Here is a 15,091-nt window from a genome sequence, read left to right on the forward strand (position 1 = left end):
GGTGGAGGTGGGATTACATCAAGGATCAGCTCTGAGTCCATTCAATGGTGATGGACAGAGTCACAGTTGAGATCAGGACAGGAGTCTCCATGGACTATGGTGCAGGGCTGTGAAATTAAATTGTGAAATCCGAGGAAAATTTGCGGGGGTCTGGGGGGGAGTACAGCTCCCCAGGAGCTGGGGTCTAAGGATCTGTGCGGCCCCAGAATTAAATTTTTATCTAATGATACTTTTTCAGCATCTCCTGGAAGAACAAATCTCAAAATTAGTGGATATTTAAATGATCCTATATTCAACCTTTTATTCGACCTGTCAATGATGATGTTGAAATAACAGAATATGACATGGAAGTAGGACCTGGAATGATTTTCCTTTTAATTGTTAACCAAATTATGCATTAATTCAAAACAATTAAATTACATGAAATTTCTGAAGACTGAAAAGACTGTTACAGCATTTCAAAAACCACAGCTAAAGCTTGTAGAATATTTGGAAAATCATGGTAAAATATTAATAACATACCTTATAGTAAAAAGTTACTTATATTCTTGTGTAAATTCATGCAGCCTAAATCCATTCAAAGCCACAATGTCTATTTTACAATGAAAGAAAGTCTAGATTAGTGAAAAAAGTCACATAATCTTGTCTAAAATCCTGTTTGAACAGCAGAATGTTTATTTTCCAGGGAGAGAAAAATTCTTACCGTGTTTCCTGAGCGAGCACAGTTCACTTTTCCCGTTTCTTTTATCTTTCAGGTGTGTTGATGAGGCCAGCGACAATTCCACGGATTCTTGTCCTTATAAGACTTTTTCAAATAGTCTTCTCGCCACCTTCTCTCTGTGCGACGCCGGTCTGTGACACAGACATGCTGCACAAATCTTCTTTTAAAACTTGAAAGCTCTAAAAGTTTGGGATGTCCACATGCTAAGTTTAGCTTAAGCATCGCACAGGAGCCACACAGCATTGCCACAGCATCCAACCAGTCCTGCTTTACGACAACTGTCATAACAGCTACGCTTTGAGTGGCATTTTTTCTCCGCGAAACTCCGTGGATCCAAGGAAACTGATTTTTATCTGTAACTCACATCAGACTTATAAAACTTACACGATGTCGTAAAAAAGAGAACGCTTTGCGATAAGCATTTTAAAAACTCAGTGATCTTCACGATTAAAGAGTACAACACTAACACCCCACCTCCCATGATGAAATCCACGGAATCCCGCGGATCCGCAGAGTTTTCACAGCCCTGATGGTATTTGCAGATGACATTGTGATGTGTAGTGAGAGTAGAGAGCAGGTTGCGTCAAGCCTGGAAATATGGAGATATGCTCTAGAGAGCAAGGGAATGAAAGTAAGTAGGAGCAAGACTGAGTACATGTGTGTGAATGAGCTGGAGCCAGGTGGAATAGTGCGGTTACAAGGAGTAGAAGTGGTGAAAGTAGATGAGTTAAATACTTGGGGTCAACTGTTCAAATAGAGAGTGTGGTAGAGAGGTGAGGAAGATAGTACAGTCCACTATATATAGTGGAGAAAGGTGGCAGGAATTATTTGTGACCGAAGAATATCAGCAACAGTGAAGGGGAATGTTAACAAGACAGAACGAGACCAGCTATGTTGTACAGCTTAAAGACAGTGGTACCAACAAAAAGACAGGAGGCAGAGCTCAATATGTTGTGATTCTCTTTGGGAGTGATAAGGATGGACAGGATTAGGAATGAACATATCAGAGGTACAACCCAGGTGGGATGGTTTGGGGACAAAGTCAGAGCCGCGATACTGAGATGGCTTGGACATGTGCAGAGGAGGGACCCAGGGTACACTAGGGACAAGGATGCTGAGGATGGAGCCACCAGACAGGACAAGAAGAGGGAGGCCAAAGAGGAAGTTTATGGATCTGCTGAAGGAGGGTATGCAGGTGGTTGGTGTGAGAGGGGAAGATAGAGAGGACAGGGTGAGATGGAAATGATTGATCTGCAGTGGCGACCCCTAACGGGAGAGGCCGAAGAATGAAGTAGTTAGTAATAGAACCTTAAAATCTGACCTCACAAAGACAGGAAGCCAGGGAAGAGATGCCAAAATCAGTGCAATGTGGTCAAACTTTCTGCTTCTTGTCAAAACTCTGGCAGGAGGATTTTGAACCAACTGGAGACCCTTAATGCTGGACTGTGGTAAACCAGAGAAAAGAACATTGCAGTAGTCGAGGATAGAGGAGACAAATGCATAGATCAGAGTCTCTGCATCAGCCATAGACGGGATGAGACAACTCTTCGCTATGTTTCACAGGTAGAAGAAAGAAGTCCTCATGATATTCAGGATTGTTTCTCAGGGTAATGGGATGGAAAAATCACCTTAAAAAGCCGGGGGTTCGGGATGATCACATAAGGATTTTCTTGAATAAACTGCTGTGTATAAATTAGCAGTTCTGATGTTCCTGACACACATCTACACTGTTCTGTATTTTGGCCTGATGCCTTGTTTCTTTTGGCTTTAAAGTAAGGCTGTAACAAAGATTAGAAAAAAAAAAACCTAGGGCTTTACTTCACACAATTTGGCGCTCAAAATGTAGGCAGTAGTGTTTCAGAGTGTTATAAATTTAAAAATCTAGCGGGGGAAGCTGGTCCCGCTCTCCCCTATCCCGCAGCACTTGGCATGTGGCTCAATGCAAGGAGAACTTTAGCGGCTGTAAGAGAATTTTCCCCCCAGCACTCGTTGCGATGCACATTGCAGGAGAACATTAACAGCTGCAGAACTTTAGCAACTCCAGAGAACTTTCCCCCAGCGCCCGGTGCACGGCATATTGCAGGAGAACTTTAGCGACTGCAGAGAACTTTCCTTCCAAAGTTCGGTGCGCGGCACACTGCAAAAGAACTTTAGTGGCTGTACGAGAACTTTTCCCCATACGCGCAATGATCCACACCAGAGAACATTTGTGCCCTGTCCCATGGAAAATGCACGTCATGAGGAACAGTTACCCGCAGTAACTAACGACAGTCTAGTAGAAACTTTAATCAGCAGAAAAGTGAGTTACGATAGACATCTTTAAATGGGTTTGCTGAGGTTGATTTTGGACCCTCTACAGGTCCACAATCAGTAATGATCATTTCTGATCTTCAGAAATGATCATTTTCCCATTACACGCCCCTGGAAACAGCTCAACGGCACAACTGCAGCGTACTTTTTTCATGCAGCAGCGTAATGGCCCGTTACACTGTTGTAATGCTGGTGAGAACCCTGATATATCTAATGTTTAGGTCAAAGGACAATGTGGGATCAAAAATCGCCCCACGGTTTCTCACTTTGTCAGTGTAATGTACAACCCAAATTCCAATGAAATTGGGACGTTGTGTAAAATGTAAATAAAAACAGAATACAATGATTTGCAAGTCCTCTTCAACCTATATTCAACTGAAGATTAGTGACACACATAATTTCCAACACAACAGACCCAAGAGTGGGCCACAGGTCTTTAAACAATTTTGTTGGTCTAGCGTCGAACAGACAGGTTGTGCTTTTAACAGAAGTTTTGTCAGCACACCCAGTGAAATAATATCACATTCGGTAAATCTGGGTGATGTATCAGTGACACCACTCAATAACAGGGTGTAGTAGCCGGACTAAGGCATGCTGGAATATATTTAACCTAATGTCATCTCTTTTCTTCTCTTAATAATCTAAGAAATCTTGGGCTGAAAAAGGAGAGTGACTTACAGGTGGTTGTCGGTGAATTAAGTGTTACCACCGTGTCAAACAGGAATTTTGAATTATGCTTGTTTTTGTTAATCAAGTCAGAGTAGTAGGCCCGTTTTGTAGCCAACAGTGCATGCTTATTGTTTAGAATAGCATTGTGCCACACGAGGTGGAATACTTCTAGTTTTAAACTGCACCATTTCATTCTAGAACCCTGGACTTATGATTGAGCCTAGGCCATGTAAGTAATCACTGAACTGTGTTTTGGGGGGGCATCGTTTTAATGTATGTGGAGAAATCATGTCCACTGTGGTCGTGAGTGCTGAGTTTAAGATATCCACAAGACTATCTACTGAATGGTCATTTTCCAAAAGTGACGCCAAGATATCAGGCAATCTAGCTCCAAGTTCAATTGTAGCTGAGGAGTTAATGTGATGATAAATAAATTTCTTGCTTTAGTGATCAAGGCAAAGAGGCTGTAAACTTAATAAGTGAGTGATCTGAAACCACCGAAGCAAGAGGGATGATGTCAATATTTATGACAGCGATACCACGAACAAGGAATAAATCCAGGGTATTGCCACTAATGTTAGTCAAGCACTGAATGCATTGCTGGAATCCTAATAGGTCTATAATACCCATGAATGATTTGCAGAGGGGGTCAGAAAGCTTATTTAGTATATGAATGCTGAAGTCACCAACAATCAAATGTTATCAGCACGGATTACCAAATTACAGATAAACTCACCAAATTCATCTAAGAATTCAGAATATAGGCCGAATATGGGACCACTGTTCCATGCCCCTCTCTTGCCTGAGGTGGCACAAATATGTGGAAGGACTTTTACTCATAGAATCTGGCATTGCCCACCTCTACACATCTCTATTTTAAACACCCATCATCAGCAGTGCATTTGTAATTTCAGAGTGCAGTGCCAATGCAAAATAATAAGCAGTATCCCCGGAGTGAAAACTTCAAAAATATATATTTTGCTCTCCTTTTCTTCAAATATGCACCACGTGTTTCTCTTGGATGGCACGATCTAAACTTATCATTGTGCTTTACACAAAAGTAAACAAATTGTGTGTGTGGGTTTTCTTTCCACTGTGACTGTAAAGGGCCTTTCACATTGAATACTTCAGGCCAATCCCTCAGCGCTTCCCAATTAGGGCTGTCATGATTAGGAATTTCTGGAGACGATTAATTGTCAGGTAAATAATTGCGATTGACGATTATATTGTCTATTTTTTTTTTCTTTTTTTCCCCTTCTTTATATTCTACTATCATAGTATGATTACACAACTCTGGAAGAATGTTTGGCTTTTGTTGAGTGGAGAAACTGGGAATAGTGCAACATTTTTATTTTTATCTTCATTTTACATACAGTCCCAACTTTTTATGATTTGTGGTTGTTTCTGTTGAATTTCTGAAATTACAGAACTGCTATAAAGAACAGTGTGAACATTTTATTGTGTTTTAAAACATTGTGGAGCAAACACCAAACTCTTATAAAGAAGGAAAAACACCTGGACATGTTCAGGAAAACTGATATAAACTTAATAGAACAATGCAGGCTGATTACACTCCCCATGTTTTTATTTATTTATTTTGTATAAATAAATCAGAATACAGTAAGAGGCAACTCACTTTGAAATCATTAAAACATATAGCTGCAGCGTAATAACTTTGAAAAATAACAGAAATCAGCAGCTTGTATTTTTATTCTGACTCCAGTTCATTTTAGTGTGATGAAGTCATCTTTTTTTTCTCATCAGTCACGTTTTGTGCTTGAACACTACATTAAGCTCAAGATTGAACAAATACATACCTTTGGAAAATAAACAGCTGTTAAAGTTCAGCTTTTTGTGATCTGTGCCTCTGCACAGCTCTCCACAGCAGGGTTTTTTTAAACCCGTGTGTGTGTAATTTTTGCTCAGTTCATTTATATATTCTCATTTTTAAGGATGTTTTAAGGATATCTGACCGTTTATTTCATCTCGTGATCTCATAAATTTAGTATACGACGCGCACATGGTGTGAACAGGTCCGTGCCATCAGAACCACACGTGTAGAGAAAGTACAGAGAGTAAAGGCAGCCCCAAGGTTTTTTTTGTTTGTTTGTTTGTTTTTTAACATGTTCACTCGGGTTAAAATCCTTTCTCTCTGCTCCGCGCTCACTGTCTTAAGTGCACTGATGGTTCACAGCAGAACATAACGTCTCGTACCTCCGTTCAGGAATCTCACTCCCTCACCTGCTCCCTCCCTCGCAGTCTAGCGAGTTGACTCCATGCGCACGCACGCACATACACACAGCTCCTTCGGTAAACTGCGCATTTTAAACGGCTTTGAATGAGACGGCCACTGTTTTAATTCGCCGTCTCATTCAAAATTTGAACGTCCAAATGACGGCAGGACGGCTGCCTAAAACTATGAATTGAAAGGAAAAACAAAGACTTAAATACTACTAAATTAGTTGTTAATGATTTCAATCGTCAACATAGTCGTGACTACCCTTACCAAAAAGTAGTACATGCAAGTATGTTTCAAGTATACTTCCAGTTTACTTTTTATATACTTATCAGTACTATTTTTTGGTAAGGGTAGTCGACTAGTCGTGGCAGCCCTACTTAAAACCAAAACGCATCCACAGCAGTGCCGTGGTACGTGGCTTTGGAACCTGAACCTCCTCACGCTCCGTGTTATTATTCGAGCCTCGCTAACCATCTGACCAAGACGAGAGGAAACAGAGTGAATGAGACAGAGAGGCTGCGTGTGGCTGCTGCTGCACAATGACGTCAGATTCGGAGTCGTTTTATACAACTTTGTGGATAAAATAAGTAATTCACGGTAATCGTGATTATGAAAAGTATTTGCGAATATGAAAAATAATCGTGATTGGCGAATATTGTAATAATTGTGACTGCCCTATTCCCAATCCGTCGGATGCATTTCCAACGCATCTGACGCATTCGACGTGTAACGTCAGACGCGTCGCTTTGGAAGCGGCAAGGGGGCAGAGAATGCTACGTCACACTCTGGCTGTTTCCACAACCTGAAAAAAGTTCAGCGATCGCCATCTTGAATTTGGGTCACCTGAACCACGAAAAAGCTTTAAAAAACAGCAGTAGAACGATTCTCCCATCACCTTGCTGGGAGCTTTTATTCCAGCTACTTTTCGGAGTGACGCCGACCGAGGGAGGACTGACGACTTGGTGGTATATCGATCGAACCGCGACAGCGGGCTGACCCACACGGAGAAGCCGGCCTTCAGGCATCATCACTGAGCAGAGTGAGGCAGGCAGCCGGGGTGATGGAGCAAACCCACTCAGTCCGAAATCTCCAACTTTTTGGATATATGTGAAGTCCCAGTTTGCCCAACGGAGTTTAGTTCTGCAGCTTTACCGAGGTGAGAATAATGTAATTTACTGAACTGCTGTGAAGGTTTAATGATCAGCTAACGTTAGCATAGCCTTTTAGCACAGTTGATCTGAGTGAACGCATTAATTTGTAAATGGTTCAGTCTTTTTTATTTTTACCAAATAAAGCTACAGCTACAGATATGTGCTTTGGAGTAAAAGCACATATCGGTGTGGTCATTCATGCATACACCACAAAAGCTCATCTTTAAATAACTATTTTTTCGGGCGTTTTTTTTCCCATCGTTTTTTACCTTTTTTTTTTTTTTTCCTTTTTTATATATAAACTGTTCAGTGTTTCTTTATATTTAAATAAATATTTTTATTTGTCCCAATCAGGAACATTTGCTGTGCAGACAACCAAACTTCCATTGATGAGCTGAACACCACGAAGTCCAGTCGAAAGAAAACATCTCTGCTCTTCAAAATAGGTCAAAAGTTTCTTCAGCAACACCACCAGAGTTCAAAGCTGCAGAAGAGACCTTCATCTGGTCCCGAGAATCCAGCATAACATCACCTGCTTCTAAATAAAAGGCTCTTTCAACAGCAACTATTTTATTATTTTTTAAAAAGATGTTCATTTTATATTTTAACAATGAATGAACGGATCATTAAAATGTCCACAAATCAAGTCAAAAGACATCTGCACAGGTAGAAGCTCTCCACTTATTGTGCTCAAATTCATATTTTAGAAATGACTGTCCTGATAACAACATTAAGGCAATTATATATTTTGGCAAAATTACAAGTTGAAATTACTATAAAAAAATTCATCACGAGGTTTATGTCACAGAAATCCTACTTTACAATCACACTGCAGTCATTGTTAAATTATTTCCTGTTATATTTATAATAAACATTTGTATTTATTAGAGTGTCTGTTTTTCTGGTTGAAATGAGATATAAATAATCTCCCAGATTTTAAAAATGTACAAATTTCCATGTTATTTTGTCTAAAAATAAATGTCCGAGGTTCCTTATGTTAAACAAGAAATTATCTAATCTGAAATAACAGGTGGTTTTAATTTAAGATGAAAGAATTTTAAAGAACCATTTATTGATTTATTTAGCTATTTTAATTACAAGTGTTCTAAACTTTTTTTTTTAACAGTAATCAAATTCTGAGGTAACAAACAACAACAAAAAAAACATTTTCCAAGGATTTTTCTTCAGAAAACTACTCTATAAATGAGCAGTCCTGTGACACGTTTCTGTTTTGTACAGATCAGTGTTTCTGCACGGATCTGTTTTGTACAAATCTGTGGTTTCTACACCGATCCATTTTGTAGAGATCAGTGGTTTCTGCCACTCGTCTTCCATGTTTTGGCCCGACGCATCGTCCTATTGGACAACGCGAAGGTACGTCACAGCTCAGAGTGTCGAAAGCTGGACTGGATTGAACTTTGTCCGCGTCAGCCTGCCGACAAGCGTGCTCCTGTTAGAAGTGTCTGTTTAGCTCGGCTTTTGACGCAACGCTTCTGACGCATCTAAAAAGCAACGCGTCTCATTGAAAATAATGCTTTTTAGACCGTTTTGAGACATTTGACGCGTCTGACATATTCAGTGTGAAAGTCCCATGACTGTCTAAGACATGGGCGTAGGCAGCTGGGCAAGCAGTGGAAGGAGCCACCCCAACCCCCTTAGAGAGTAAAGATCCACTTGTGAAGACATGACAACATTTTGCACATACTACTACTATGAATAATAATAATAATAATAATACAATAACATGCTTTTGGAGGATGCTATGCATTTTCAGAGGCCTGACGTTCATGACCAGTCGCCCAAAATGACAGATATTCGCCCGAGTTAGACGAGGACGAATATCTGTCATTGCGGGCGACGGCATGGACGGAGGGACTGAGAAAATGCATACCGCCCTCCAAAAGCATGTATATGCATTATTATCACTTTTTACTGAGATACACAACACGTAACTCGTACATAAAAAGTTGGTGTCGGCTGGTGCGCGTTGCTCTCCAAATTCGGCATTGTGTCCTCATCAAGCTGGCTGCTTTAGCTGCTGTTCATTGTCGTACTATCCATGAGAAAATCATCCAGAATATCCATATTAGGGACCAACACCACACTTCTCACCTTTTTAGTTTTTTTTTTTCCCTCTGCAGACAGTTCTTGGCTAGCGACGTCATTTGTTTACGCACAGTGGGCGGGTATAGCCAGGTAGCATCGACGTAAATCTACGCTACCGGCCTAGCAACGCCTCGGTAAAGTGATAATAATAATACTAAATATATTTTTAACAATGTTCTCCCCGTGTTTGTGTGGGTTCCCTCCAGGGTGCTCCAGCTTCCTCCCACATTCAAAAGAGGTTTGGTGAATTGGGAACTTTGTGGGTGTGAAGGTGTTTGTCTGTTTATATGTGGCCTTGCGATAGACTGGCATCTTATCCAGGGTGTACCCTGCCTCTCGCCCTATGAATGCTGGGATATTCTCCAGCTGACCTTCCAACCCTTAACTGAAGTAAGCGGGTATAGGAAATGGATGGTGGTGGGAATGGAGGTAGGACTCAAAACCCATGACCTTCTTGCTGTAACAGTGCCTACCACTAAGGCATGGTGCTGCCAAACATGCACAATGGATTGATTTTTAATGTGCTTACAATATGTTTCTGTGCAAATGCAATATCAAGAAAATGCACGTACTGGATTAGGACTTTGTGTCAGCAGATACTCAATAGCATGTATATATGTTTACATTATTTGGCTAAATTACCTTACTTGCTGCATGGCAAGTAAACCAATTCAACCAAATCATCTTGGCGTATAATCAAATAACAGCCATCCTATGTAGCATGGCTAAAGAAGTTTTGCAGAAATTTTCAGACGACACTGCTATTGTGGGATGTGTGCGAGAGGGACAGGAAAGAGAGTACAGGGACCTGATACAGGACTTTGTGGAGTGGTGCAAATCAAACCATCAAATGCTGGGAACAGAGCTGGAGACACTAACATCAGTGGCAGAGACAAGGACCCTCAGTAAACTGCTGGCCATTATGGACAATGTTGCGCACCTTCTGCACAGCGTCATCATCAGGCAGAGGAGCTCATTCAGTGGCAGACTGCTGTCCCAGTCCTCAGATGCATCTGATTAGACCTTTTATTGCTTTTTTTGCACTACCAACAATGTTATTTGTGTGTCTGGTGTAATGTATGTATGTATCTATCTATCTATCTATCTATCTAATTGAATCATACACATTACCCAACAACTTCTTCATTGCTTGATTAAAAAATAAAATGTACACTTCTCATCTTCCATAATTAATCTACAATATAGGTTTGTCTAATGTAACACAATTGAGTCTGATTTAAGGATTCTTGCATAAACTGAGGTTTTTCTGCTTGAAAGTGACATGCAGACACTGCACATCAAGGTAACTGCAAACTGACAAAAACTTTCCGTACTTGTCAGTGTCCAGTATTCAATTCTATGGAAGAAGGTTCCTGGAAACAAAACCAAACTATTTCACAAAAATGACCTCTAAACTGTGAGACTATAAAATATTTTGTTGCTTTGTCCCTAAGCGATGTTGATGTAGATGATTTGCTCACATGATTCTCGCCAGCATTCTAACAACGTAACAGCCCACTACGCTGCTGCCTGAAGAAAGTATGCTGCAGTTGGGTCAATACGCTGTTTCCAAGGGTGTGTAGCAGGAAAATGACCATTTTTGACGATCAGAAATGTTGTTGCACGCTGGGAGAGAGAGAGACAGACAGAGAGAGAGAGAGAGAGAGACAGAGAGAGAGGAGAGAGAGAGAGAGAGACCCCCGAATATGCTCATATTCCGTTTTTTAAAAACCCAAAATAAGACCCCTGGGTTACTCCTTTTCTAACCCGAATATCAAGTCATATAAACGTGCATCGGGATATCCCATAGAAAGGAACATTATTTTGTGTTCTGCGCATGTCCTATCTGCAAGGAATCTTGGTCTTTTGAGTACGGCAAATACTTGTATGCGGTGCGCGCAACCCACCGGACACCACAGAAGCAGAGATAAACAGCGTATTGTGTTCTGCGTCGCGGCACCGGTCGGCATCACTGCAATTGCTCTGCCTCCGATGCGCTTACTGAGTCTGCAGGCTCAGTAAACACCGCAGCGGGCCACTCACACCGCCTCCCTCTCTCCGCTGTCCGGAGCTGCACCAAATCTGGCAACAAGTCCAAAGACTACGCTTGCTGTTTTGATGTGGAGGCAGCCCGCAGGAGAGAAAAATGAGAAAATGTTAATGCCTGTTTGAGAAGAGTGTGTAGTGAGGGGTTTGACACAAAGCAGGATTACACGAAGCAGGATTTGCACGAACGCCAGACCAAATCAAGCACCAGTGGAAGACGTGCACCGCTGTTTAGATGGGGATATTCCAAATGATACCAATGACCATGTATACAGGAGTAACTCTGTCTGCTTAAGCATGTAAACGGGTTATTCCTAATGATTCAGAAACCGGAATATTGACCTTAAGCCGAATATTAACGGCATGTAAACGTAGTCTGTGTCACTTTGGGGGCATTCCTGGCATCTGGCTGGAGCCCTTCTAATGCATAATGATACACACTGTGCCCGAGAATGTGTTTTGAACACAAAATGATAGAAATTATACTTTCGAAAGGCGCCGTTATACGTTTTTACAAGCAAAAAATGAAGTGTGGAGGTGAGATTTCTCCCGAATTAAAAAGTAAAAGCCCCACATTCATGCCCATCCGTGATGCTGAGATGACCCCAAAGTCCACATGACTCACAACTACAGACATGAGGCTGCTGCTTCAGTGATCCACAACCGGAAAATTTTCACGTCGGAGATAAATGTGCGCAGCAATTAAACAGCAAGACATAACACACTGACATTTTCTACACAAGTAAGTAAGTATTTTCCCACTCTAGAACCAAAAACACCGAACGGCTAACTCACCTTTGCTACGTCTTAGCGATCGTTACTTTAAAACTTGCAGGAATGATTCATTGAGAAAATGCGAGCACACCGCAGACACCGGGATGTTTTGATTCCTCTGCTGATCACAAGGATGGCTGGATCCGGTCAAGCTTGTGGTCGTTTGGAGACAAAAATCAATCTTTCCATTGGTACAAGTATTAGCTTATTCGTGCTGATTACGAGAAACGGCGGCGCAAAAACTAAAGCAGTGATCCGGAACTGACAATGATCCGGAACTGGGCAAGTGACTGTAACTTTAAATCGTAGAAATGATTTTCTTTGACACACTATAATTTTGTTGCTTAGTCTTTAAATAAAGGATTTACAGTCTTATATCGCCATGATTATGATCATATTTTGTATTGTCTGGAAAGTTTGTTATTTTGACTCGTGGGTTGCCATGGACTTTACCCGAGTGCCCACTGGTGGCTGTTTTTGGCCGATGAAAACGTCGCCATGCGCAACCATCCCTGGTTCTCAAGACCAGGCACCTAAGTGGCTCTAATCTACTCTTTTCTACTCTCCTATTTTACTCTTCCTTTTTAGATATACCTTTATATACTAGCACAGTTCCACCTCAGAATTGGAATATAATATATAAGATATACCTTACTGAATTTTCATGTAATTTGGTCACTTTTCAAAGGGGTCTGACTCGTCAATAAAGTCAATTTAATGTACAATGGTTCATTTCAGCTCAGCTTGGTGTATAAATGTCATTGTGCCAGGCAATGAGAGCTATCAGCTGGCTGTTTGAAGCAAGTTAGAGGCAAAACAAAACCAGCTGATTTCAATAGACTGTCAATGCAGCCTGAGTTTGTTTTCATCGAGCGGCCAGTCGCGGAAGTACGAATTTGGATTCGCCACTTCGGCAGAAGTGACATGTCTCTGCGCCAACCCGTAGGTTAAAATACTGCAAAAATATGTCATGACACACTATGTGTAGATGTCATAGAATAATCATTCACTCAACTCACAATTCCATACGATTTTTTTGTTTGTTTGTTTTAAACAGGATTAACTGCAGACTGCAGACAAATTATGACTGAAAAATATGTGTTTATTTTATAAACTGCAAAACAACAGCATTTTGTGCTGGACAAACAAAGTAATGGCACCATTATCAACAGCCAAAGTGTTTTCTGTATTGTTTTTCTCTAAAGCCACTTTCATACTGGGGCCAATGTAGAGTTGCGTATTGCGGTGTACTGACTATGCCGAGTTATACAGCGCTACGCCCAGTTTAAGCAGCTCTATGCTGAGATTTTGCTCCTCTATGCAGCAGAAAAAAGAAAATTGAACAAAAAATTGAACCTGTTTAATTTTTTCAGCGTATAGCACTGGATGCAGAAAGTACACAGTTTTTAACTGTCTACACAACTGTCTGTAAATCTACACAACCCTGCGCTACTGCACACTAAGCCTCCTCCAGTTCTCTCAAGATTTTGGCAAGTAAAATAAAAAAGTCCATTAACTCCTGCTCACAGACTGATCTCTAGTGAGAAGACATTTCCACATCCAGGTTAACTCCTCACAGACAGATTGTGAGCGACATGCATGGTTTGTGCTGCAGCATGCAGCTTTCTTTCACCTCCAGTTCTCTCAGGATTGTGGCACAATAAAGTCCATTAATTCCTGGAAATAATGTCTTCTGACTTTTTCCAATGTATAAGATCCCATCTGTGTGTCAGTCTGTAGTGTCATGGAGCCAAACCTTTCCCATCTGTGCCCAAGGTTTCTCTCTGTGACTAGGTTTACATGCAGCCAATAACACTTTCATAACCGGAATATTAGCAATAACCCGGTTGCGCACGGCCATGTAAACGCACGCACAGTGTCGTGATCCGGAACCGGCAAAAGTAATCCATTTCTGGCAAATGTTTGCACCACACATAACGTGGCTTCACACTTTAAGTAGAAGCGCTACTCCACCTAGACTTTTTCAGCTAATAACATCCAAATACCCAATACAACAATACACAATTAAAGGACATTCAGTTGCATTATGACTCCGTATAGCGGGACTTTAAAAAAGGTGATCCGGAACTGGGCAACTGTCTGTACAAAAAGGGACTATAGTTTTAAACAAATTAGTTTATAAATTTGAATGCCAGTTTAAGTTGTGTTTTTCATCTTACAGTAAAAAAGGCAGCCTTTCCCTTAATTTAGTTCCACTCTGACTAAGAAAAAAGTGACTGACTTCCAACAAACATGCCGTCACGCCGACTTTAGGTGTTGCTAACCACACGACTGCTGGTCGGCTTTGTTCCGTGTAGCGGTGGAAGAAAGCGTCACCTGCGGGAGATGTGCTGCAGCCAGCCGGCCGAGGCGGAGCCGGAACCCGCTGGACTCCGTCAAGTGTCGCTCCGCTGCCAGGCGGGCTGTCTGACCGGGTGGCGGAATCATCCGGCTTCTCTCAAACACTTCTCTCCAGCCGTCCGCCACTCTGTCGTCTGTTTTCACCATATCCTCATTTAATAGAGAAAAATCACAAGCCGTGTGTAAATCGGTACTCATCAGTGAAGAAAAAGAGCAACCTCTAACTTTCTCAGCCCACAACCGCCATGTTGAAATCAGGCTCTATTATTCCATGTACACGGGGTGGTACAAAAATTAAACGATTCAGTCAATCGTATTTACTGAGCAAAATTAATAAATGTATCTTTTGTGTTTTCTGTAATTATAAAATATAGTTTTGGCCTCTTTATGTCTAACGGAACCTTTGAATTTAAATTTTTAATCGTCGCTGTAAACAGTCGACCCCTCCCCTGTCATTTGGTATCTCCCATCGCGTTGTATCTGTTGCTATGGTAATGTTGATGCCGCTGACACAGGCGTCTCACATAAAGAACTGAAATGATTTATTTGGAAACAATAAATAAACATTAAATACTTATTTTCATTGTAGTGCACGAAAAACAAGTTACAACCAAAAAGGAAAACAACATGATACATACGTCACATCGAAATAACAATGTCATTTAAAACAAACACTAATAAAACATAAAATGTTTTATGGATAAACAGTTGAGC

The 15,091-nt window shown here is 41.1% G+C and overlaps 1 protein-coding gene across 1 annotated transcript in view; it reads right to left on the reverse strand.

The window, feature by feature from the left end:
- The window catches only part of nphp4 (nephronophthisis 4), an 804,312-nt gene extending 789,693 nt beyond the window's left edge, over positions 1-14,619 (reverse strand). The window contains exon 1 of the mRNA XM_034171910.1: positions 14,354-14,619. Coding sequence (XP_034027801.1) covers positions 14,354-14,575 — 222 coding nt within the window. The 5' untranslated portion in view covers positions 14,576-14,619. The remainder of the gene's footprint in view (positions 1-14,353) is intronic.
- Between the last annotated feature and the right edge of the window lie 472 nt (positions 14,620-15,091).

Source organism: Thalassophryne amazonica, chromosome 6 (assembly GCF_902500255.1).
Source record: "Thalassophryne amazonica chromosome 6, fThaAma1.1, whole genome shotgun sequence".
Classification (NCBI taxonomy): Eukaryota; Metazoa; Chordata; class Actinopteri; order Batrachoidiformes; family Batrachoididae; genus Thalassophryne; species Thalassophryne amazonica.